Below are 25,695 nucleotides of genomic sequence, written 5' to 3' on the forward strand. Positions count from 1 at the left end.
CCCGGTGTTTACTGCAGGAGCCAGAGCAGTACTGGACCATCCTCACCCAGCTGTGCTCAGGCCGCCCTAATCCAGAGTCTGCCCCTCTGGCTGCGGCCACACTTACCTCCTGCTCCCAGCCAAGCTGGACGCTCTTCCCACCCACTAGGTCTCAGCTCGTGGTACCTCCTCAGAGTGGCTTCTCATATACCCTACCTGAGGCCCAGTATGCACACCTATGCACAGACCTCACCAAGGACCCAGGTGACTGCCTTGATCATCCTTACCGTTGCGGAAATACCGGAGCCGTCCTTGGTTGTGCCAATCATCTGTGTCCCCAGAAGTGGATCCCCCTGTCCGCCATGTCCCAGCTCCACCCCAGCCCCAGAGCAGAGCTCCCCCAGACAGGGCCTCAGTCAACATCTGCTCAACAGACAGTGCTGGAATCTGGCCCATCCTACAGCAGCTCTCCTGAGAGTCACCCACACTCTGCCCAGACCTCACGGTGGTCCCTTTGTGTGGTCTCATGCTGAAACCCCAGGACCCCCAAGGGGCATCCTAATGTCCCCACACACTTTCAGCAGTCTTCCCTCCAATAATGAAGAGACCCCGCCCAGTCCCCTGAATCCTGGCCAGAGGGAGGGGATCGGAAAGGGGCCTCCGAGGAGAAATGCAACGCCTGTCCTGTGGGCGCCAGGACAGCCAAGCCTGCACGTTGCGTAGGCAAGTGTGACTTCCACAAAAACACAATACTTATCGTGTGAGCAGCTTATCTGGGGGAGTGGCTGGCACAGCGCCCTCACCTGGTAGAACTCCCGGAGCCAGTTCTTTTGCAGGTTATCCGGCTGTAAACACAGAAGAAAAAGGAAAAGTCAGTCGGACCGCTCACAGCCCCAAACAGCCCTGCAGAGAAGCCTCTGTGATGAAGACCTACTTGCCGGCCTCACTGTGGGGGCTGGGGTCTCTGCATGGGGGTGGGGGGGACCCATGCCGCACAGGGGACCCACTCCACACACAGGACACCATGCTCCACACAGGAGATCCCTTCCGCAGGCAGAGACCCAATCTACAAGTTTCCCCAGAGCCAAACCCGGCTGGCGAAGGGCAGGCACCACGGAGCCCAGTGTCCTGCCCCATCCCAGGGGGTCATGGAGGGGCTGCCCACAGCAGGTGGGCTTGTAGAAGCTGGGAGGACCCGAAGCACAGAGCGCCAGCTTCCAGATTCTGGATACTCTGGGGACCAGCAGGCATAGAATGGTAGAGTATACGAGATTGAGATGCAGCCCCTTCCTGGGAGGTCCTGACCACTGGGCTCACTCTGGCCTGTCCAGTGGGTCTAATGTCTCCTCACCAATGGCTTAAGTCACCAGCCCTGTGAGCTCTGCTGAGGGGTCCTGGACGATGGCCAAGGCTGTCAGGAGTCCTGCAGCCCTGAGTGCAACACGAGGCTACTCGGCAGAGCTAGGCTTTCAATGAGGCTGGGAGGCTGTGCAGGGGTGCATCCAGGTCTGCAGGGGAACAGTCTAGGGTCCCGCTACACAGCAATGTGGCATGCTCATCACTACGGAACTGCAACTTAAAAATGGTCCATGCCCAGGAAAAGTGAGAGCTTGTGTCCACACAGAAACACGGACGTCGCGTTCACAGCAGTAGTCACAATGAGCCTGGTCTGATACACAACGAACTATTACTCAGCCACAGAAGGGAAGGACGCACTGACACTGGCCTGAGACGGACGCGGCTCAGAGGCACGATGTGGGTGAAAGGAGCGGCCGCAAAGGGGTGAACCCTGGGAGGCTCCGTTGTATGGAATGTGCGGAAAGACAAATCCACAGGGACAGAAGTTAGGTTGCTGCCAGGGCTGGGTGGGGCAACGGGAAGGAGTGCTAGGGCACAGGGTTGGTGGGGGGACGATGAGAGGCTGTAGACTTGGTTGTGGTGGTGGTGACACTGAAACCACTGCCCTGTGCGCTCCCTCTCTCACCAACCCCGCCATCTCAGCCCCGAACCAGGACACCAGAACCACAGGGATGGCGCTGAGCTGTGGCTCAGCTGAGTGGACTCATTCTCTGTACATTACTGTGCTGTGCTCTTATTTTATTCAAATATGAAAAGTGAAAGTTTCAAGCCCAGTGATAAGAAGGGCTGATCCCAACTGAGACACAGAAAATGTGGCCCACAGCCCAGCATCCCTGCACACACCGGACTCCACGCATGCCGAAGGGACGAGACCTGGCCGTGAAAACACATGGTCTGCAGGGCCGGTGCCGCTACAGATGTCAATAATTCTTTACACTCCGCATATGAAACTATTCCTGTCTGGCACATAAACCTCTCATTTCATTTCCCTAACACTTCCCTGAAGATGCAAGAAGAACATAATTTCTTGAAAATCACAATTGAATTTACAGCCTGATATACTAATATTTGCCTCAAGTCTTCTCCCACTAAAAGTAAGGAGTTCAGCAACAAACCACCATGTCCTCAGTGAGATAAATCAAGGCACATGCCCTTCGGTCCCTGTTCCGGACCAGCCCCACCGCCAGCCGGGAGGGAGCACACCGACCATCTCCCACGACACTGAGACAAAGGGGGAAGACCACAGAGACACCTAGAAGCCCTGAAAAGCTTTGTCAGTTATGATTCCAAACTTCTAGAAAACAGACCCTTAAACAATAGAGCACAACCTGTGTGCAAGCACACACATGCATGTGCACATGTGTACACACACACACACACACACACACACACACACATGCTCTCTAGCCAAGACAAAACCCCAAAAATGATCTTTTTATATGCACATATCCCAGTTTCTATAAAATTAGACCTTCCCATCACAGCACCCTCTCATTGAGGGCCCTGCCCAGCGGTGGGGCTGCAATTCCGCACTGTCACAGTGGCCACATTTCAAGTGCACGGGCTTCGTGTTGGCATGACAATGTGGCGGCTCTACCCAGGAGCAGCTCTGGGCAAGGCCTGGAGGCCACGTGGGTGCCAGCCTCCTCAGAGCTACAGCCCATGTTTGGTTAATGCAGTTATTTTTAAAGCCACTAAAGTAAGAATAAGAGATAAACACACAAACTAGATCTTAGAGAAATACTTTCATTCTAGCCCAAAGTGGAGGCTGCGCTGGGCTTTGCCCTAAAGATGTTTTAAAATTTTCTTCACGGAGAAGGAAAATTATGTAGAACAAAATTCTGAATTTACATAAAGAAGGAAGAATATTAGAGAAGAAATAAATAAAAGTAAAAAATTCTTCAATACAAGTCACAGCCATTTATGATAGCATTTTGATGGACCAGGAATTGATAGGGACTTCCTGCCGGAGGCAGGACTCTAACTTCCTCCAAGTGTCCCCCCATGGTGTCTCGCCTGCGTGGCCCTCTTCCCCCAGTATGGGCCGGACCCTGAAGACGATAAGATATCACTCCCAAGGTTAGGTAACATTACATGGCAAAGTGAAGGGACTTTGCAGGTGTAATTAATTTCCAAAGATAGTTCATCTCAAGTGAATCAAAAGGGCATATCCTGGGCAGGTCTGACCTTATCAGCACCAGGTGAGCCATTTCAGAGAGGCTCTAAAGGGCAGGTTCTGGAAGCAGAGCACGCGCTCCTGCTGGCCCTGAAGGAACAAGCTGCCTGAACTGTACAGCCCCCAGGAAATGACCTCTGCTCACAGCTCCGCAGGAGCTCGGAGGGAAGTCCTTCCCCAGCTGGTCTCCAGATGAGAACACCGCCCGAGAGACCCCCGAGCAGAGGGCTCGACTAGGCTGTGCCCAACGTCTACCTACAGGAACATGAGACAGAAAACGGGTGCCTGGTGTAGACCACTAAGTTTGTGGTAATTTGTTACCCAGCAGAGAAAACTAATACATGTGTCCTTAATACTTATAAATACATGTGAGTGTCTATAATAAAGTAAAATGAAGATTATTTTACACATTCCTTCCCCATTCAGATTTTATTTTGCTATGAAGTATATGGTAAGGGTCTAATTTAACATTTTTCCTAATAGTTAGCCCTCTCTAAAACAGATTATTAAACTGGGAGGTCCCGGTTCCTAAGTGCTAGTCCCTCCTTCCGTCCGTCCACCCCTCCCTCCTCTCCCTCCAATAATTAGCCTTGTCAGATAATGATTTCATTTATGTATTCAAACAAACAACTCTTTACTTTTCCTTAATGTACTGTTTTTATGGGCTTTGTTTCTGTGTGTTTTCATTCAATAAAATTTGGATTTATACTTATCCTTCCTATGTTCCTTCAGTTTATAACATAGTTCTGTAATTTAGCTTTTTGAATGAAATGTTTCCTTTATTTTTATTATTTCTTGTTTAACAGCAACAACTTTGAATATCACAGAATCTCTGTATTGGAAATATCACCCACCACACACACGTTCATGCTTCCCCCCAGAGCAAGTCCCTTTTTCATGGAGAAACATGAGGCACTCCCACTGAGGTCAGGAATGAGGCAAAGGCACCTTATTTCCACCACTGTTTGAACTTATCTCAAAGACAGGAGGGAAGCAGACAGAAAAGAGAAGGCATCAGAGGCATAATGCCTGGAGAGGAAGAACTGAACCCCCCACATCTGCGCAAGGCATCACAGGACATCTGGAAAACCAGGGACTCGATGATACAACTAAAGAAAACAATAAAAGGATTTAGGAAAATAGAATGATGTAAAATTTAGATACAAAAATCAACAGCCATCACTACAAACAATACCCGGTCAGAAGATATATTGGAGAAGAAAACCCCCTTTACAATAGCAACATAAAGATAAAAGTTAGGAATAAGTTTTAAAATGTGAAAGCTTTGGCCCTAGCCAGTTTTCTCAGTGATTAAGGCATCAGCCCACCAACTGAAGGGTCTCGGGTTTGATTCCAGGTCTAGGGCACGTGCCTCGGTTGCAGGCTCAATCCCTAGCCCTGGATGGGGGAGGCCTGCAAGAGGCAACCAATCAGTGTGATCAATGTTTCTCTCTCTGTGCCTCTCCCTCTCCCTTCCACTCTCTCTAAAAATCAATGAGAAAAATATCCTAGGCTGAGGATTAACAAAAACAACAACAAAAAGTGAAAATGTTGTAAGAGAAACACATTAAACCCTTCCTGGCAGAGACGAAAGTAGCCCCGAGTCAAAGGACGACCTCCCTGGCTCTCAGGAAGGTGACTCAGCGCCATAAAGCCATCTGTTCTCTCCAGGTTGGTCTATAAATGACACTGTCCCACCACCAGTAAGGGACCCGCCCCGCCCAGCCCAAACTAGATAGGCTGATGCTAAAGTTCATATGGAAAAATATACTATGACTCAAAATCCAAACACCATTTTTAAAACTGCAGAAAAAAACAACAACAACACACTTCTGCATGTCAAAAACCATAAGCAAAATAGCAAGACAAATGTCAGACTGATTGAAAATGTTTGTAGCATAAACCCCCATACAGAGTTAGTCTTCCTAATGTTTGATGAACTCTTAAAAGTCAAGCAAGCCCGGCCAGGGTGGCTCAGTTGTTGAAAGTTGAACTATGAACCAGGAGGTCATGGTTCGATTCCTGGTCAGGGCACATGCCCGGGTTGCAGGCTCAGGGGGTATGCAGGAGGCAGTCGATCAATGATTCTCTCTCATCACTGATGTTTCTATCTCTTTCTCCCTCTCCCTTCCTCTCTGAAATCAATAAAAAAAATATTTTTTAAAGTCAAGGAAAAACAACAAAAAGTCTGATAAAAAAAATGGGCAAAAGACCCAAACAGAGGAGTCATAGGAAAGGTCTCCACACGACGTCCATGTGAAGAGACATTCACCTTTCTCCCAGGTGAGAGCTGGCAGGGGGCCTCCTGAGGCGGAGGCGGGGTACACCCCCACTCACCCAGGTGCTTTGCTAAAATAATGTCTAACCCAAAATGAAAGCGGAGAAACAAGCAGAGATCCCAACAGTGGGACACCCTACAGGATGAGTGGTCCAGACTCTTCACAATGTCAAGGTTAGAAAGACCAAAGTCGGGTGAGGAGGCTGGAATGACAGGCTACAGGGCTGTGACCCCCACCCCCAGCTCGGCAGGTGAGCCTTGAGCACAAGCCAGGAAAAAGGAGTAATAAGCACCATCAAGGCTGCTGGAGGCAACTGGGGTGACATGTCTGTAAACCGTACGTGGATACCTTTGTCCTAGGACAAATGGCCGGAGTAAAGACCTTGTGCTTAGATGGGAAAACACTCACTTGTGGGGGTGCCTCTGATGTCTCTCTGAGCATCACAATGTTTACAACTTACTTTCTAACGGGTTCCCCCACCCACCCACTCTCCTCTGCAACCCCGCTGTACTCTGGGAGGTGGGCCTGCGGTGGACACTGGCCAGCCCCCAGCTGCCTGGGACTGAGCAGGTGAAGGGGTTGGCCAGGTGTGCAGCCTGTGATCCTCGGTGGAGAACTCAGCTCTCTCTGAAAAGCCCCTCCAGCCACCTCTCCCCAAGCTCCAGGAATCACCCCCATCGGACCCCTCCGTGGTTGCCAACAGGTGACAGTCTGGCCAGCCTGGAGGACCGCACTGGTCCAGGTGGCTCACCCGACCACACTGGCCAGGACTCCAAGCGACCATCCCTCGTAATGAGCCTTGGAGCGAACCCCACAGGCTGCCTGGGCACCAGGCTTCTCTGTGTGGGCATGCCAGCTCCAGCAGCCCCTCCCTCAGCTGAGCCCCTCCCTGCCGCCCTCCATCACCTCCCTGCTCTGCAGCCTGTTTCACAGAGAAGGAACTAGGCTCCAAGGGCAGCAGGGCCGGGATGCTGACCCCAGTCTCCCTGCAGGCCCTGGGAGAGGCACTGGCTCCTCCAGCCCAGGGTCCCATCAGGGACAGAGATGACGGCACCCTCTTCCCGCAGGACAGATCCAGGCCACGAGGATGCAGTGGCACTGGGAGGTTCTCTCCCCACAGCATGCCTTCACCAGTTACGACTGTCACATTTCACTGAATCCAAAATGCCACTATGTCAGCACCCCAGGAGTTTTGGAACACGAAGGCTCTTCTCTAACATGTGAAAAATGTAATTCTTAGAATCCATGAAGTACAGTAAAAATGTACATCTCAGAATCCCTGAAATATGGTACAAATCTACATGTCAGAATCCATGAAATACCGTACACATGTACATGTCAGAATCCGTGAAATACCGTATAAATGTACATGTCAGAATCTATGAAATACCGTACAAATGTACATGTCAGAATCTGTGAAACATGGTACAAATGGACATGTCAGAATCCATGAAACCTGGTACGAATGGACCATGAGATGTGCTGTCAGGATTCTGAGGGACACGGTGAGAACGCCCATCCACCACAGCATACATGTCCCCATGCTGCCTGCAGGCCGTCCAACATAGGGATCTGTGGGTGAGTGCCACCCTCCACCCCCAAACAGCACACACACCCAGTCTGCACAGGAAGGAGAGGGCAGGCCTGGAACCACGTCCATCTCTGGCTCTCCTGGCCAGGAGAGGACAGTTTTGATGAAAGGGACCCCCATCTCTGTCACTTTTGTAGGCACATCCTGACTGACTACAGGTTGCAGTTTGAACCTGTAGCGGCGCCTGGAAGGAGGAGTTTGCTGAGGAAGCCAGCAGCCGGGCTTGAGAGTGCACATGGAAAGGAGATGCTGAATGCCGAGAGCGGCTGCACAGAAGGGAGCTCCCACCCAGAGTCTGAGGATGGTCACGGTGCGCAAAGGTGCCGGAAAGCCCATGCCACCAGGACTGCCCATGGGCATCGCTTCCCCCCAGGTGTCAGGGTTGGGGAACCAGAAGCCCCCATTCTGACTCCCACGCTGAAGCTCCTTGGTCCCTGGGTCCTGCAGGAGGGAGAGGGGCTGCTGCTTCCTTGGCCACACGGAGCTGAGGTGTCACTGGCAGCACAGGCAGCACTCTGGGGAGCAGAAAGGACTTCTTGGCTCCAGAAGCCACGCTGGAGCCTTGGCTGAGGGCAGATGGGGACTCAAAGGCGCCGCCCCAGTCCTGGAGGCAGCACCCCAACCCTGGAGGTTAACCTCCTCTGAGACAGCAGACCCACACTCCAAGAGGTGACCATAGGACGATGCACATAGCACCCAACCGCATGTTCCTCAGATCGATCCTTAGCACCTTCAAGCCTGAGCCATTGAACACAAGCACCCTGGGCTCCTTCACCCTGCAGACCCAGGGTCTCCGGTGCAGGGGCCGCGCTGCGTGATCCGCAGGAAATCCTGGCCCCGCCACTCGCTTATCCCTGCGGAAAACCGTTTCCTCTCATGTGAAGGGAAATCTTGTCTGTGCAGTCAGAAATATACTGAGGCTAAAAATAGGCTTGTAGAAGGAAGTGACGGTCAGCCCCCCACCAAATGACAAGTGCGAGAGGGGCAGGCAGGCAGCAGCCTGGGGGCCAGGGTCGCACACTGAACTCCCACGTCCACCCCTCCACTCTGGCCTCGATCCCTTCAGCTATCCAGACACAGCAAGAGAATGAGAAAGAAAAGGGAACTCAAAGAGCAAGGTCTTCCTGTGAAGGGCAGCTGGAAATACCCTCCTCTTTCATTAAGTATGAAGAAAAAGCTGCTTAAGTCTCTCCAAATTATGCCAAAACTTCTCACAAAGATGCATCCTCTGAAAATCTTAATCCCCTGGGAAGAAGGGCTTGATGAATTTATAACAAAATAGACATTTTCCCTTAAGGGTGTCCCAGATCATAATATATTTAAAATAATTTATCAGCCCCGTAGGTGTGGCTCAGAGGTTGAGTGTCGGACCATGAACCAGAATGTCATGGTTCGATTCCTGGTCAGGGCACATGCCTGGGTTGTGGGCTCTATCCCTAGTGGGGGGCGTGCAGGAAGCAGCCAACTGAACATAAGAAACATCTTATCCATGTTTCTATCTCTCTATCCCTCTCCCTTCCTCTCTCTAAAAAAAATCAATAAACATTAAAAAGAAAAAAGAAATCCACACCCTGGAACAATAAAACAATTAAATAAAATAATTTATCATCACACAGGATTAAATTCTAAGAACAAAGCAGTCCTGGGACATCCTGGCCGCTCCAGGAAATAATGGCCTACGAAAAACGATATGATCGACTTGCCGGCACGTTCTGTGCAGGCCAACCATCCGGCTAAGACCAAACTGGGGCCATTTCCCAACAGACGTGTATCCGGCTGGACTCCAAGCACCAGATGTGGAACAGAGCAGAATAGAAGCCTGGAACCCGAGGCAGTTTTACACATCACATGGCAACAGCCTCGCCCTGTGATCTCAGCATATCCCCCCCACCCGCAACAGAGCCTCCGTCCCCTGGGCACTCTCTTCCCAGGAAGTCCCCCAACACCACTGCTTTCCCCCTCCATAGTGACTTCAGCCAAAATATCAAACCAGCTGTGCCAAGACCCCCACTGAGGGGACAGCTGGCCGGGCGGGGCAGAGGGTAGGGAGGCTCTTCATGTAGCCCCTCCGCCTCCCAGGGAACCCTGTCCTTTCCATCCTCCAAGCTTTCTAACAGTTTATGTGCTGTTGTCCTCACGCTGGTTCTCTTTGTTTTCTTTTACAAGTGGGTTTATAGGAGAAGACTGGGGAGAAATAAAATCAGAGCACACCAATTTCTAGTTTGTTCTCTGCAAACAGCACGCACCTGGTCCAGAGGACGCGGCCCTGGCGGCCTGACCCCTGAACACGCCAGGACAGAGCAGGCGGTGGGGAGGCCAGGACATGGCGGTCCACAGAAGATCACAGATGATGGAAATCAAACTCCACGCCCACAGTAAACACCAGCAGGAGAGTCCAGGGGGAGTGGTGAGCTGTCGGGAGATGAGACTGGTGGGGGCGGGGCAGGCAACTCTTCCTGGACCAGAGTTAGGCCACTGCTGCTTTTAACATACACTGCATCTCTCTGTCCAATTTTTAACAAGATTTCTGTTCAAAAGTGACTCATACTCATATCAAGCATTTTGGGACACTCAGTGGGGCAGGGGGAGCAAAAAATAAAACTGCAGCTGCCTACACTGCTATCACCTTGGTGCCCTGGGACCCACCCCATCGCCACATCACCGACAACGCCGTCACCCATCACCTGCCCCTCCAGCAGGCTGTCCACTGCGGCTGGTCAGCAAGGTGGCTTCCAGAGCCCCTTGTGACAAGTTACAGGGTTGGGGTACACCGCTGACTATGTCAAAAGGATGATGTCCCAGTGGGATTTCTGGGGAAAGGTGTCCCAGAGGAGGTGGCCGCCAGTAGCCGTCAGTGGTTTGAGAGCCTGTGCCCTCTCGCTTCATGGAGGGTGCTCGCTTCTGCGGGAGATGAACCCCGACTGTGCACCTGAGAGTGGGAGCCGGTGGAGGCCTGGGAGAGAGACAGGAACAGATTCTGTGTCTTCCGATGGAGGTCCACCTCAGCAGGAAGAACACAGGCCCAGCCCAGATGTGGCAAGGCCAGCCTCGAAACGCACTTTCCTCTGCCCCTTTCTTACACGACACACTGGACTCCTTACGTGGCAGGTGTTCCCACGCTGCTACAGCATCGCTCATCCACAGACAAAGGCAGGAGCTGGGTTTCAGGGACATAGCTCTGGTTCCGGTGGAATGAAGTAGCCACCTGGAGCTTTGGGAGGTGAGCCGGCTCTCCTGTGACCCAAAGGGCACCCTAGCCCCCACAGTGCCACCTCCTCCTGCCACAGCATGTGGCCTCCTGCTCACAGGTGGGAAAAGGTGTCCACGGAGAAAGGACCAAACTCAAGCTAGGTCCTGGGGGATGAAGACCAGCTATGAAAGGAGGAGAGGACTCCCAGGAAGGAAAAAAGTACATAAATTTAATTTAGCAGCGTGAGTTCTAAAGAATGTGAATGCAGCCCAACCAAGGTCTTGAAAAAGTGACAAAGGAGAGAACTCTCCCTGGGCAGGTCAGAGCCAAGGGTCCCAGCGAGCACCCATCCTGGTCACACAATGGAACAGTCAGAGGCAGAAACTCCAACAAAAGTGTAGGCAGCGAACAATAAAGAAACTAGCCAACCCAAAAACTGGCTCTTCAACAAATCAGTAAAACTGATAAACCATTAGGTATGATGGTCATTTAAAAAAAAAAAAAGGACTCACATGACCAATATCAGGAACCAAAGGTTATCAATGCAGGCATTAAAAGAGCAATAGGAGAGCCCAGCCGGCATGGCTCAGTGGTTGCGTGTTGACCTATGAGCCAGGAGGACATGGTTCGATTCCCTGTCAGGGCACATGCCTGGGTTGCAGGCTCAATCCCCAGTAGGGGGCGTGCAGGAGGCAGACAGTTGCAGATGCTTCTTTCTCGGTGATGTTTCTATTCTCTATCCCTACCCTTCCTTTCTCTCTCTCTCTAAAATATTTTCTATAAGAGCAATAGGAGAGTCTCTGCGCAATACCAACAAATGTGACAGCTCAGGAGAAATGGACAAATTCCTTAAAAAATAAAATGACACCATGAAACAAACTTTTATCTGTTAGAGAAATTGGATTTGTATCAAAAACCTTCCCACATTACACTGATGGGTTTCACTAGGGAATTCCATGAATCACTCAAGGAAGAAACACCAGCAATCTTAATGGCTCTTTCAAAATAGAGGAGAGAATAATTTCTAGTTTGTTCTATGAAATCACCATAACCCTAATACCAAACCCTGACAAAGACATTCAAAGACTTGGCAAAGAAAGAAAATTACACACCAATATCTCTTATGAACACATACACAAGCCAAATGCAGAAATATGTAAGAAAGAGAATATCATAAACCAAGTAGGGTTTAGCCCAGGAATGATAGTTTGGTTGAAAATCAATGTAATTCACCACACTTACAGACTAAAGGAGAAAAACTATGGGATCATTTCAATAGATGCAGAGAATGCATTTGTCAGCATTCAACTTTTTTCATAGTTAAAAAACACATAGCAACATAAGAAATAGAAGAAAACGTCCGCAATTTAATAAAAGAACATCTAAAACAACAAAAAAACAACCTCCAGCTACCACCATGCTTACTGGCTCAACCTCCTGGTTCACGTCGAGTCGAGGTCCTGACCAGAGCAGGAGGCAGAGAGAGAAGGCTCCATGTCAGAGACAGCTGTATAGCTGGCTGCTTGCAGATGCTGACTGTTGACATATACAGCCTTAAGGACTCTGAAAAGCTACATTTTAGCAAGGTCATAGGGTACAAAGTTAACACACAGAAACTCATTTGCATTTCTACCTAACAACAGCAAATAACTGGAAAATAAGATGTTTTAAAATACCATTTACAATAGCATCCAAAAAACAAATTGTAGAAATACATTTAACGAAAGATGCAAGACCTCTATGCTGAAACTACAAATACTACTGAGAGAACTTAAAGACCTAAATAAACAAAGAGATGCGTGGTCTCCATTAGCAGGAGACTCGGAAGTGTTCAAATGTCTGCCCGCGGTGATCTGTGGATTTGGTGTGACGAGAGTCGTAATCTTGGCAGTACCCCGGACATGTGACAGGCCTAGCAGACCCAAAGCAATCTTTAAAAGAACAACAGAGTGAGAGGACTTACACTGGTCTCAAGACTTCCTGTAAAGCTACAGTAATCAAGACAGATGGTCCTGGAATAAAATTCAATAACAGATCAATAGACCAGAACAGAGTCCAGAAAGAGACACACACCTATATTTTGATTTGCAACAAAGATGCCCAAGCAATCCCCCGGGAAACAAAATCTTAACAGATGGTTAAGGATTAGCTGATGGCCACATGGAAAAACTAAATCTCAACCATGGCCTCACATCAGACACAAAAGTCATCTGAGACCAAAGAAGCTAAATGTAAAAGGTGAAACCATGAAGGAATCCAGGGGAGAATGTCTCACCGACGTGGCAGCAGGCAGAGATTTCTCAGGGCACAGAAAGCAGTCGTCATTAGGAAATCTTACCTGAAACTTGTGGTCATTGAAACCACCGAGAAAACGCAGGAAGCGTGGGAGAGGATATCTGAAAGGGCTGGTGTGTGGGGCACACCAACTCCTGCGGCTCAGTCATGCAAACACGTAACACAATGACAACGGGCAAGCCATAGGGATAAACACTTTACCAAAAATACACAAATGGCCAGTAAGCACCTACAAAGGCGCTCAACATCATTAGCCATCAGGGAGACACAGGTTAAAACCACAAGGAGATACCACTGCGTGCCCACCAGAGTGGCGAACGTGACCAAGACCAAACAGCAAACACTGGCAAGAAGGAGGAACACGGCGATGTGTGATGTAAAACGGCGTGACCACTTTGGGAAAAGTTCTGGCAGTTTCTGAGGAAACTAAACACACACCCACCTCACGACTCACTGACCCCACTTGCAGGTGAAGTTACCAAAGAGAAACGAAAATGTGTTCGCAAAAGGATCTGCACAGGAATGTTCACGTAGCAGTCAAAATGTGAGACGAGCCCAGGTGTGCATCCACGGAGAAGAGCCAAAGGCCGAGGTAGGGTCAGAAACTAACCGCTCGGCCACGAAAGGAAGGACCTCGGGCAACAAAGCAGACCAACTTCAAAACCATCTTCGAGAGACTGAGTCTGACTCCCGGGACCCGAGTAAACCAGAGCCTGCCTGGCTCCCTCAGGATGGGGATGAGGGGCAAAGGGTACAGGCTATCTTCTGTGGTGATGGTCACATTCCACATTCTGAGAATGGTTTGGGTTCAACATAAGCATTTGTCCAACTCCGCAAATGTCTACTTAAATTTGCACATTTCACTGTATGTAAATTTTCTATCAAAAGAAAAAACTAAACCAATATTGAACTCTAGCTACTTCAGCGGGAAGTATGCTATTGTCTGCAACTTACTCTGAAATGCATAAACACCAGAACAATTGATGGATGGATATATGGGTAAATGTGTGATGAAACACAGACAGTAAAATGTTAATGGCAATTGAGATGGTGGGTTTCTAAGTGTTGATATGTAATGTCCTATTCCTTTCAGCAACTTCAATCTTTATAATAAACTAGAGACCCAGTGCATGGATTCATGCACGGGTGGGGTCCCTCAGCCTAGCCTGTGCCCTCTCTCAATCCGGGACCCCTTGGGGGATGTAGCAGTGTCGAACTGACAGGCGGCCAGGGCGGAGCCCCAGCTGGGGCTGGGCACAGCTCCAGCCGTGAGCCCGGCTTCTGGCTAAGCGGCACTCCCTCTGTGGGAGCACACTGACCACCAGGGGGCAGCTCCTGCATTGAGCATCTGCCCCCTGGTGGTCAGTGCATATCATAGTGACCAGTCAACTGGTCATTCGGTCGTAATGGTCGCTTAAACTTTTATATATATACTAGAGACCAGACCTGGTGCATGAAATTAGTGCTCGGGGGGAGTGTACCTCAGCCTGGCCTGCACCCTCTCCAATCTGGGACCCCTCGAGGGATGTCCAACTGCTGGTTTAGGCCCAATCCCTGCAGGCCTCTAGCAATCCAGGACCGCTAGCTCCTAACTGCTCACCTGCCTGCCTGCCTGAACTCCCCTAACCATTCTGTCTGCTGGCCTGCTCACCCCCAACTGCCCCCCCCCTGGCCTTCTCGCCCCCAACTGCCCCCCTTGCCGGCCTGCTTGCCCCCAACTGCCCCTCCCACTGGCCTGATCACCCACAACTGCCCGCCCCCTGCCAGCCTGATTGTCCCCAACTGCCCCCCACCGGCTGGCCTGATCACCCCCAACTGCCCTCCCCACCTGGCTTGATCACCCCTAACCGCCTCTGCCTCAGCCCCGCCACCATGGCTTTGTCCGGAAGGTCTTCCGGAAGGTCTCCCAGTCTAATTAGCATATTACCCTTTTATTAATATAGATAGATGTTGGGAGATAATTTAAAAGTAAAAGCCAAGAGGGCTGAAGCTGACGGTTCTGTCTGTGATTTTGCACCAGGACACGGTGACTGCTCTTCCTCGTCTCAAACGGAACCCGCCAGCTGTCTCCTCTCCAACCAAGAGGCCCAGCCCGGAACCCTCAGGCAGGTTATTCAACGACAGCTGGTCCAGCGAGGCCCAGCAGCAGGGCCCCGCTGCATGGTGTGGGTCCTTCCGGGCAGGGGACCGTCCGCAGCCCATCCCTCTGGGCAGCTGTGGGCCCACAAGGAAGACAGACAGTCAGGAGCCACAGAAAAAAGGTCCAGGTCTTGAAGCAGTAAAGCCCAAGCTTCTCTTCTCTACAATTTGAGTCTCTGGAAATTTTTTAAAAATCTTAAAATTCAAATCCTAAATAACTTTAGTCTAAAAGTCACCATGTGAGAAATCTTCCCAGCTGCTCCTTCCTTTCACTGGCAGTCATAACAAAGCCACCACACCCTGAGCTGGGCAATGTCACATCCTACCCCAAGCGGGGCGGGTCCCCAGGCTACAGGAGAGGGCACACCACCAACACTGGTCCAATTTATCCTCAACTCGGGGAGACCGGGCACCCCCAGCCCCTCTCCTGTAGGGCCCCAGTGCAGCAGAGGACCTTCCGCTGGGCTCTCGCCAGGCTTGGAGAAGATAGATCTTCATGCTGTTGCCGTCAACCACAGCCAACTTCTCAAGGTCAGGGGCTGCCCGCCCCTTTGCCCCCTTCACTCCCTCTCTCTGTTCTACTTCCTCCCACAAGGGAGCCAGTGTTCCCAAGTACCCACTTAACATCACCTGTCCCTCTGGCCCATACCCACCATAGCTGAAGCCAAGGACCACCCAGTGGCCAGGGCCCTGCTGTCGGCAGTCAGCTGAAAGCCCCAAGGCTGGCATGAGCTCAGGGGATGGAGCCAACAGGAGTCAGCACACAGAGCTAATGTGATGGGCCCACAGCCAAGAAAGACAACAACTCTCCCTACACAGTTGCCCACTGGTCACCAAGACGAAGGAGGACGAGTCAGGAACCTAACAAAGTGGGGAATGAGGAGGGGGAACAGGGGGTGTGGATGGGGAGGAAGGGGTGAGAGTGGGAGGAGGGGTGTGGAGGGGGAGGGGATATCGAGGGGGAGTAGGGGGGTTGGAGGGAAGAGGGGAGGTGGATGGGGAGGGGGGTTGTGATATGGAGGAGGGGATGTGGATGGGGAGGAAGGGGTGTGGATGGGGAGGAGGTAGAGTAGAGAGGGAGGAGGGGGTGTGGACAGGGAGAAAGTGGAGGAGAAGAGGAGGGGACAGGGCAGGCACAACCTCTGACCAGCCCTGTCACTAGCTGAGGCTCACCCTGGGAAACTTGGAGCTAAGTGCACCACAGGTCTGTCGCTGGTCCCAAATCTTCCTCCTGGGGCCTGGACACACACATGCAGGAATATGCACAGGCGACTGTGCACCTGGCCTGCCCTTAGGTCAGAGAGGATGCCGCAGCCTCTGTGGGCCCTGTCCCCAGGGCCACCACACTCCCATCTGCACAGCATTCCTGTTGGGAATTGTGGATGTCACTCCACCTCACCCATGCTCAGGGCAACTCCACCACATGGACCGGACCCCCCAACCAGGAGCACCGGAGCCCCCAGGACCTGATGTCTAACATCTGGTCCACAGTCAGGACCCGAGGAGATGATGGAAAAGGGGGAGCAGGAGCCGCACCTGCTGACAGGTGAACCCCCCCTTGAGACTTCTGCCCCACAGCCACTGGGCCCTCCCACGCCTCAGTGTCCCAGGAAACACGAACCGCCCAAGACGCAGTCTAAGCCTACACAGCAGCACACACTGCCGAGGGACGGGGAGGTGTCTGACTCCGCTCTGGGACAGGAGAGGCTCACACCACTGCAGTCTGCAGAGACCAGCAGAGGACAAGCAGCAAGTTGTCACCAAGCGCTGGCTGATGCCTCCACGTACATACTGCAGACTCTATACGCTATTGCTTGCACTAAAAAACCACATGAAAACATAAGGCACACGGCCATGTGGCGGGAGGGAGGCCCAGCCGCTCAACTGTGGTCCGAACAGGGTCACGTTCCACAGTGTTTAAAACAGACACAACAAAGTGAGGGCTCTTGTCGTTTCTTATGGACGTTAAATCAGTGTTTGGCAATTTTTTTTATACGGGCATAATAACCTCCCAAGGGTTAAATAACTTTCCCGAATATTTTAATTTTAGAATCCTGGTTTTCTTTCAATACTGAGCCTGATCTCAAAACAAATTCTGAGTGAGGCCAAATTGCTGACATTTAACAAATAAGCCCATGACTAAAACCTCAATGTCAGGGCTGTTCTACCCCCAGTCTTCAGAGTGCACCCCCAAGGGGCAGCTGCTAAGCTCCTCAAGGTTCCTATCTCAAATTAGGAGCTCGAAGTTCCCCAGGATAAGTGGGCTAGAACCAGAGCGAAGGGTGCCCCAGGGGGCAAAGCGTGCTGCCCTGTGTCCCAGAGAAGCGCTCAGGGAAGCACACCGCCCCTGCCCGCAGATGCCGGGCCTTCTCCAAGACAGAAATGGCTGTGCCGATCAGCCTGGGAATGCCCTGTGCTCTCCTCCTTGCCTGTGCTCCTGCCCTCAGAGTCCCCCAACACTCCTCAAAGTCCCCCTTCCCAGGTCCCCCCCACAAAGTTTCCCGAGCCCCTGAGAACGGGCCCTTATAGCTGCAGCTCTCGGCCCTTCAGTGGGCTCACGCCAATGTGGTTGACTGTGACCAGCATTTTTGGGAAAGAGGGAGAAGAGGGTAGACACCAGCAGCGCCCACCCCAGCAGCACACAGAGGTCTGTTCTGGAACTCAGGTCTGGCTGTGGGAGGACAGCTGGCCCATGTGCTCTGGGCACAGAACCCCAACTCTCAGAAAGCATGAGTTCAAGTCGGCACAGGCGAGACACGAGTCCACTGAGACGTGTGCTTAATATAGAAGGTAAATGCCTAATGCTTAAAGTAATGCAGACAAGCTTGTATTCAAAGACAACCTAGAATATTCCAAGATGCACACCGCTAGCCAGCCAAGTGGAAGGGCATCTGTGTTGTGTGCAGGTTAGGCCCCAGAGCGGGCAGAGTGCCAGGAGGGAGAGGGACAGAGGAGCAGGGAGGACAACATCCTAGCCTGAACCCTCTCCAGCTACCAAGGCCTTGGACAGCCACCCACAGCCAGAAGCCAAGACGAGGGTTCTTGCCCCTTTCCATCCAGGGCTGGGACCCCCAACTCCCCAGGAACTGGGTCCTAGAAGCCAGGGCAATGCCCAACACTAACCCATGGCCTCATTCTGAACCCTACCTTCAACCTGCAAAGATAGCCACAACTCTTCCCCTGTGACCCGGAAAAGCACATTTAACCAGCACAGGAGAGGTGCCGGACCTCAGGGGGAGGAGACTGGAGCAGGGCACCCGCCTCGGCCCGCAGCCTGACCCTGGCTGGTCTTCACAGCTCCACCAACGTGGCCACAGAGACAGGGAGGAAGCAGGCTGCTGGCGAGAGGGGCCTGGGCAGCTGCTCAGGAGCCACCGTGGGTGAGGTGGCCCCTGGGGTGCAGGGAGATCTGTCCTGGAGCCACCCAGAGAAATCCTGTCCCCAAAGTGCCGTGCATGGTACAGGAGCAAACAGGTCCACATTATTAAGTCAGACAGGCCCTTGGGCAGCAAGTGTGAGAGGCAAGCTATTGTACGAGTAAGAAGGAAAGCAGGCAGGCAACACTTCAGGGTCCCCCACACCCCTGCCCAGCCAGGACCCTAGCAACTCAACTGCACAGAAGGTCAAGGCCCCCTGGGCATGAGCAGAGCTGGATGGAAAGGCAGCCCTGAGGGCGGCGCCAAGGAGCAGCTGTCTGAGTTCATACTTGACTCCTCATCAACGTAAACACTGCTCACAGAATTTCAAATAAACGACTTCTGCGGGGAAAAGCCTAGAAGTAAATACACTCAGATGGTTGTGGTCTGCTTGGGGAAGTGGGATCATTCTGATCTTTTCCCCTTTTCACTAGTTTCCAAATGATTGTGGATGTGGTTAGATTGCTTTGGTTACTAATTTTACGATTTCGAGCCAGGTGGATACTGTCCATTCAGTGCCCACAGCTGACAGGTGTCCTTCCTGTGGGTTCTGCAGGTGCCCCAGCTTATGCAAACCCTCCCCACCCACTCTGGCCTGAGTGAGCCCATGGGGTGAGTGCCCATCTCCTCCTAAAGCCCGCCTGGGATGATGCCAGTCCACTGGTAGCTGCCGGGCCTCCACAGGCCTCTCCAGGGGCCCACGGGCAGGTGAAAAGGACCAGTACTCAGGCGGGAAACAGGGGTGGTCTAAACGCCTCCGATTGGCAGGGCCGGGCAGTCCCCCCAGAGATGGGCCAACACCAGCCCAGACATGGACCCGATGCTCAGAAGAATGCCCCCAGCGGCAATGAGCCCAGGACCCGGCGCGCCAGAGCTCACCCCTCATCTGGGCCCTCAGTTAACATTCAAATATCTTCATGGGCTTTTGCAATTCCAGGCGTGGGCTCGAGAGAAACTTCATTTGTCAAATTGCAGACTTACTGTCATTTCAGCCACACTCCACCCTTTGTATTGTCTGCTCAGCTATAAGGCTCCCTGACCGGAGCCCGCTCGCCAGCCTCCTGCACCCATTCACCAGGGTTTCCCTCCCCCCAGAGTTTTGGGTGGCATTCCACAGATGACTATAAATTAAAGGGGAAACCCAGGCTCCCTAAGCCACAGCTCACTTGCCAGGGCCAGCCTCAGTCCATCCATAAACCAAAAGATAGCCATCCTCACTGGCTCACATGACATGCCCCTATACCCAGAGGGCTCCCACCACCACTGGGTCCAAGTGGGGGGTCCAGGCCCTCGAAGGCTCACCACAATGTGTGCTCGTCATTGAGGACATGGTCAGCCTCATAGAATAAACCATTTTAAATAAAACTTCAGTTGTTTTTAACCAGAGAGAATTGATGACAATCCAAAAGGAAAAGATATAGAAAGTATCTGAATTTCACATCTACTGTGGCCAGAATTAACCAGATGTTCTCAGATGTCCAATGTTTACAAGAATTTAAAAAAGAGACTATGAATAAGAACATATCATTGCAATCTTGATTTATGGCCTCACTTTTTGCAAATATATGCAGCAAATTTACACGTTTGGGGCAATAACATTTCAATACTCATTTTTTCACAAAAGTGTTTAATAATTTGATTGAAATGGAAAACTCAAGGCTTTCATTAAAGATAGCTTAACAATTGTGTTGATCTCATGGAGCTGCTAGGAATCATTCTGGAAATATTAGAACTTAACTGCCAATACTCATGAAAGGGTTTCCGTGAGAAACACGCAGATGAAACTAACTGGCTCTTGCGGAGACGGAACCAGATGAACACCAGAAGGACCGCTGAGGTCTCAGCCAGCACGTAAAAAATGTTTCTAGATGTTGTAATTGAGCACTAAGTTATCACATGATGATTAAAAAAAAAGTGGGAGTATAAGTCACAATGTCTTTTCTCTTTTTTCTTTTTTATTTCAGAGAGGAAGGGAGAGGGAGAAAGAAAAAAATATCAATGATGAGAATCAATCATTGGTTGGCTGCCTCCTATATGGCCCCTACTGAGGATTGAGCCCACAACCCAGGCATGTACCCTTGACCGGAACTGAACCCGGGACCCTTCAGTCCACAGGCCGACGCTCTATCCACTGAGCAAAACTGGCTAGGGCCACAATATCTTTTCTCAATAAACGTTGTATTTAAAGAAAATTAAATAATGAATTTTATTTTTTTTTAATATTTTTATTGATTTCAGAAAGGAAGGGAGAGGAAGAGACAGACAGAAACATCAATGATTAGAGAGGACCACTGATTGGCTGCCTCCTGCACTGGGGACTGAGCCCACAACCCGTGCATGTGCCCTGACTGGGAATCAAAGCATGACCTCCTGATTCATAGGTCAACACTCAACCACTGAGCCATGTTGGCTGGGCTTTTAATTCTTTTGATATTTTTCTTATAGTCTAGCACTGGTTTTCTTTTTCCTTCCTGAAAAGTATCCTACCTAATAATAGACAAATATGCAAACTGACCGCACCTTCGCTACGCCTGAGCCACGCCCACCAGCCAAGCCACACCCACTAACCAATCAGGACGAGTATGCAAATTATCCCAACAAAGATGGTGGCTAATTTGCATATCAAGACAGTTTAGAAAGAAGCCAAGAGATGCTGAAGGGAGCAAAGCTGCGGAGAAGCAAGCAAGCTGGGGGGAGGAGAAGGGAGGAGCGGAGGCGGGGCCGGGGGAGAAGGAAGGAGAGCGGGGCGCGCTGGCGGAGAAGGCGGGCCGGGGGACAAGGGAGGAGAGCAGGCGGGGCGGGGTAGAGTGCAGCAGGAAACCCTATTGCAGGATTTTTCCTGCAACGGGAACGCTAGTAGAAAATAATGGCGCATTCTATTTTGACACTCTTAAATTTGATGAAATTCGGTATATCTCTGTCCCATTTAGAATTACCTTGTGTAAGGGCTGAGGAGTGGATTTGGATGTTTTTACCACACTGTGTCAGAACACACTAAATAACCCATCTTCTCCGACAGAAATGCCACCCTCATCGCATGCTGAGTTCTCGTGTGTGTTCAAGTCTCTTTCTAGGTTCTATAACATGTCTCACTGACCTTTCTCTTTTTCCCCCCTTTCACTGCAGTATAATTGACATATAACATTGTCTAAGCTCAAAGTGTACAACGCGAGGATTTGATACACGTACATACAGTCACAGCTACATAACGATGTTTGGTCAACGACGGGCAGCACAGACGACGGTGGTCCCCTAGATCCGTGGTCGGCAAACTCATTAGTCAACAGAGTGGCAAACCGTGGCTCGCGAGCCACAGTTTGCCGACCACTGCCCTAGATTATAATGGAGCTGAAAAACCCGTCGGCTCAGTGCCATCATAGCTGTGATCACATGGTCCCAGCACAACACTCCTCACTTGTGTGGTGATGCTGCCCATCGTGTAAAGTGCAGCCCCTAGACTTACGTACAGAAAGTGAGACTAGATGATGGTAATAAACAACCATGTTACATGTTTATGCATTCACTACACTTTCCATCATTATTTTAGAGTGTAATATTTTACTTACAGAAAAAGTTTGGTATGGGCAGGAGCCGTGTTACGTTGGCAGTAGCCTCGTACACCCCATGTTTACAGTGTGTCTTGATGCATAATTTTCTCTTGAGCCTGATTGAATCGCAGGTTGTTTTATAAATTTAGTGTAGCCTAAGTATGCATTGTTATAAAGTCTACAGTCGTGTCTAGTTGTGTTCTGACTTTCACACTCACTCACCCTCACTCCTTGACTAAGCCAGAACACATTCTGTCCTATAAGCTCCATTCATGGTGAGTGTCCTGTACACGTGGAGGCAAGACTGAGGAATGCCACTGCCAGAGGAGACCAAGGAGACACGGCGACTTAATGCAAGTCCCTGGACGGGACCCTGGGACAGAAAAGGGGCTTCAGTGGAAACCTGGTATGACCCAAATAAAGACTGTTGTTTAGTCAATACTGTTGAATTGATGTTAATTTCTCAGCTCTGACAAAGGTACCACTGTTGTGTCTGATGTTCATGGGAGGGAGGTACAGGGACTCTGAGCTATTTGCAACCTGGCTACAAACCTAAAATTTTCCCAAACTAAAGAGTTTTATAAAAGTTTCTTCTTTTGAGAAAAAGGTGGGATTTCTTGTTTGGGTTTTTGAATGGTGCTCCATGCATTTCCTTCCTGCTTTTGCAGAGTGTGGTGTGAGGATCTGATGGGGGCATCCAACCTTGATCCAAGAGGGACTTCCATGGGCACAGAGAATAGCAGGATGGGGGGATGAGAGAGCTGGAGCCCCGGTAACACTCCGAGCCACCAGCCCACCAGCAGCCTCCCCCTCCAAACCTTCCACTGTATATAGGGTTAAGTGGCGATTTAAGCCAATGTGAATAGAGATTCTGTTACTTGCATCCTGACACTGTGTTTCCTGGGAGACCTGTCAGATTTAAAGATGAACAAAAGTTCTGGTCACCAGTCCATAAAGCTGCAGTCAGTTGTTTACACCATGAAGTTTTTAGTAATTGTTCCCAATTGAAATAGGTGTTTACATCTAGAAACAAAATTGTTCACCACTCTGTGTACACTTCCTGTTTTGGCGGTTGTAGGTGAACAGGACGATGCCTGCTCTCAAACTAAACAGAGAAAAAGGTCCCAGAGAATAGTTACGTTAACATCCAAACTGAACTGCTCTTCTCATGTCTCGGGTCTCATCTTAAAAATAAATAACATTCACATGTAATCTGCCAAACGAATGAATGAGTGAATGAATGACTGTTGAATAATGTAATCAGGTTTTTAATTTTTTTTTAATTCAGAGGGCTACTCTCGCCAACCTGAATTATACCACACATTACACAAAATTATTCTAATCATGAAAACTTTAGATGCCATAACAGAATCTGTCTTCAAAAAACGCAAAGCCCAAATCAATACACACACACACTAAGAGATTTCAGTAAAATGACAAGGCAGAATATGAGTGACAATCTGGATAAGTTGGACAGCAATTGCCTGAATTAAAAATAAATGCCATTTATTGAGCACCTATCCCCCAAAAGTTACTAATTCTGCATAAGCTGCCTGTGCCTTCATCCCTCCATCCTCTCTTCAACCTTTCACGGGGTTCAGCTGCATCATATGATATAGATCATGTTTCCCAAGTTCATGTCCATGTATCTGATGATCACAAGGGGTTTCTTCTGTTCAGACGGGTGTCTCCAAACTGAATTTTGTTTGGCAGAGGGGGATATGGCCACCATCCAGTGGACACACCTCCTTGACAACTGAGTCATCGAGTACCAGTTACTGAAGCCCTCCCTCTTAGCCCAGCCAACCAGCCCAGTGAAAATGAGCATAGCCATAGCAGGGACAGTCCGGGTCCCTGTCCTTCCTTCCTTCTCCCTTTTGGGCTTAACTTCTCTGTGGGATGCCCATGCACTCTTCATTTTCCAACAGCAGTCCTGAGAGACAGCTCCTTCAGCTTTTAGTTCTTCAGCTCAGGAACCCGTAATTAAGGACTTTCAGACATACTGGTATCTCCAATTTATTATCCGTGGCTTTTCCTGCCCTGCGTATGCTCTGCATTCACTTACGAAACACAGAGTATCAGCATTTTGGTAAACTTGTGAACATGTATATGCTCCTGTCTAGCGTCCTTGATGTAAATATGGGGCCCACGCTCAGCTTTGAGACACCTGATTACCGTGGAGGAGGGCACCGCAGCAGACGCAGGACTGCCACTCCACCGGCTGTCCCAGGCCAGCTCCCACCGCCGTCTCCCCAGGGCCATGGGCTGTGCAGAGTGCAGTGGGGTGGCGAGGAGACCCGGGAGCCACGTGTGACGCTTGGCCGGCTCTCAGGTGCCAGTTGTGGCTGCTTCAGGGCCCTATGGCCTCACAGCCAATTCTGAACAAAACATCAAGTTGCTTTCCAGGCCTGCCAACTCCTAATTCAGATTATTACCATCCTACACTTTGACCCCAAAGTGGGGGTCTGGCTAATGCTTTAGGTAGAAAAAGTATATATAAATGAGGACAAACATCCGGTGGCCCTTTGCACTCCCCCATTATGGTCTGGTGTCCTAGAAGCACCATGCTCCCCAAACCCAGCCAGAGCCCCAGCCCCAAGAACAAGGACACCTCAGTCCCAGTAGGGACACAGAGACCCCACCTTCCAGAATCCCCTTCCCTACACCAGGCTGTGCAGGGGCAGGTGCTTCTTCTCGTGACCACCTGAATGAGCTGCCTTCAGAATCAGACTAAACCCAAAGCTGGCTCTGCCCTGCAGATGGGCAGGGCCAACACCCTCCATCCTGACTCTGTCTGTCCCCCACCAGCCTCCTCTGCACGCCTCCTGCTCCCCACTCTCTCAGCCCCTCTGCCTGGTGGGGAGGTTTCCCCAGGTCCTCACCTGGCACAGCCTCCCAGTAGCTCTCCAACCCCACAGGACTGTGACTCTGGAACCAGTCCCGTGTTTGCTGTGTCCCCCAGGATCAGCTCAGGAGACTGGGCCCACATTATATACTTACACCACACAAACAACCTCAACACAGAGTGTTGTTCAAGTTTGACAACTGCTTCTATAAAAGCTTTCCAGAAGGTTCTACTTTGCTCTCAATGGGCAGAGGGCAGCATGTGTGTGAGGACGAGATTAGCCCAGACTGAGCAGGAGGGCAGGACAGTGGGCCTCGGAGTGCCAGACAGAAATGAGAATCCCTAGGGTCCCTGTTGGGGGCCACTGGGTGGGAACCCTAGAAAGGACGCTCCCCTTCAGACACACCACCAGCCAGGACATTGAGGGGCTCATAAGCCGAGGAATGGGTAGCAAAAAACAGAGCAGATGGGTGCTGTTTGGACAAGAGCTCAGGTGTGACTGGGAGAGATGGAGGCAGGAGCTTGGGGAGCAGTCTGGGTGGGGACCAGCTCATGGGGGAGTGGCCCTCATACCCCCTTGCCACCCTTTCTTCAAGGGTGAGGAGTGGACTGTCCTCTGGGCCCGCATCTGGTTCTAGGATGGGCATAGGATCCCCACAGGCAAAGCGGGCTTCCACATATCCAAGCCAGTATGGTCATCCTGGGCCCCTTGCTGTGGATGGGTTGGGAAGAGTCAGGTGGGACCATTGGGAAAGGTCTCCTGTTGTGCAAACAGGAGGGCACAGAAGACACAATGTGGGGCAGCAGGGGAGGTGGGCATGGGTGCCATGCACTGTGGCAGCCTCTGGGAGGAGCCCAGAAACAAGAAAAGAGTGGGG

The 25,695-nt window shown here is 50.8% G+C and overlaps 1 protein-coding gene across 3 annotated transcripts in view; it reads right to left on the reverse strand.

The window, feature by feature from the left end:
• Positions 1-25,695, reverse strand: part of INPP5A (inositol polyphosphate-5-phosphatase A) — a 141,650-nt gene that overhangs the window by 100,413 nt on the left and 15,542 nt on the right. For all 3 annotated transcript variants that reach the window (XM_028149653.2, XM_054729017.1, XM_008144378.3), the window contains exon 2: positions 783-824. In XM_028149653.2, coding sequence (XP_028005454.1) covers positions 783-824 — 42 coding nt within the window. The remainder of the gene's footprint in view (positions 1-782; positions 825-25,695) is intronic.

The sequence above is a fragment of the Eptesicus fuscus genome, chromosome 17 (genome assembly GCF_027574615.1).
Source record: "Eptesicus fuscus isolate TK198812 chromosome 17, DD_ASM_mEF_20220401, whole genome shotgun sequence".
NCBI lineage: Eukaryota > Metazoa > Chordata > Mammalia > Chiroptera > Vespertilionidae > Eptesicus > Eptesicus fuscus.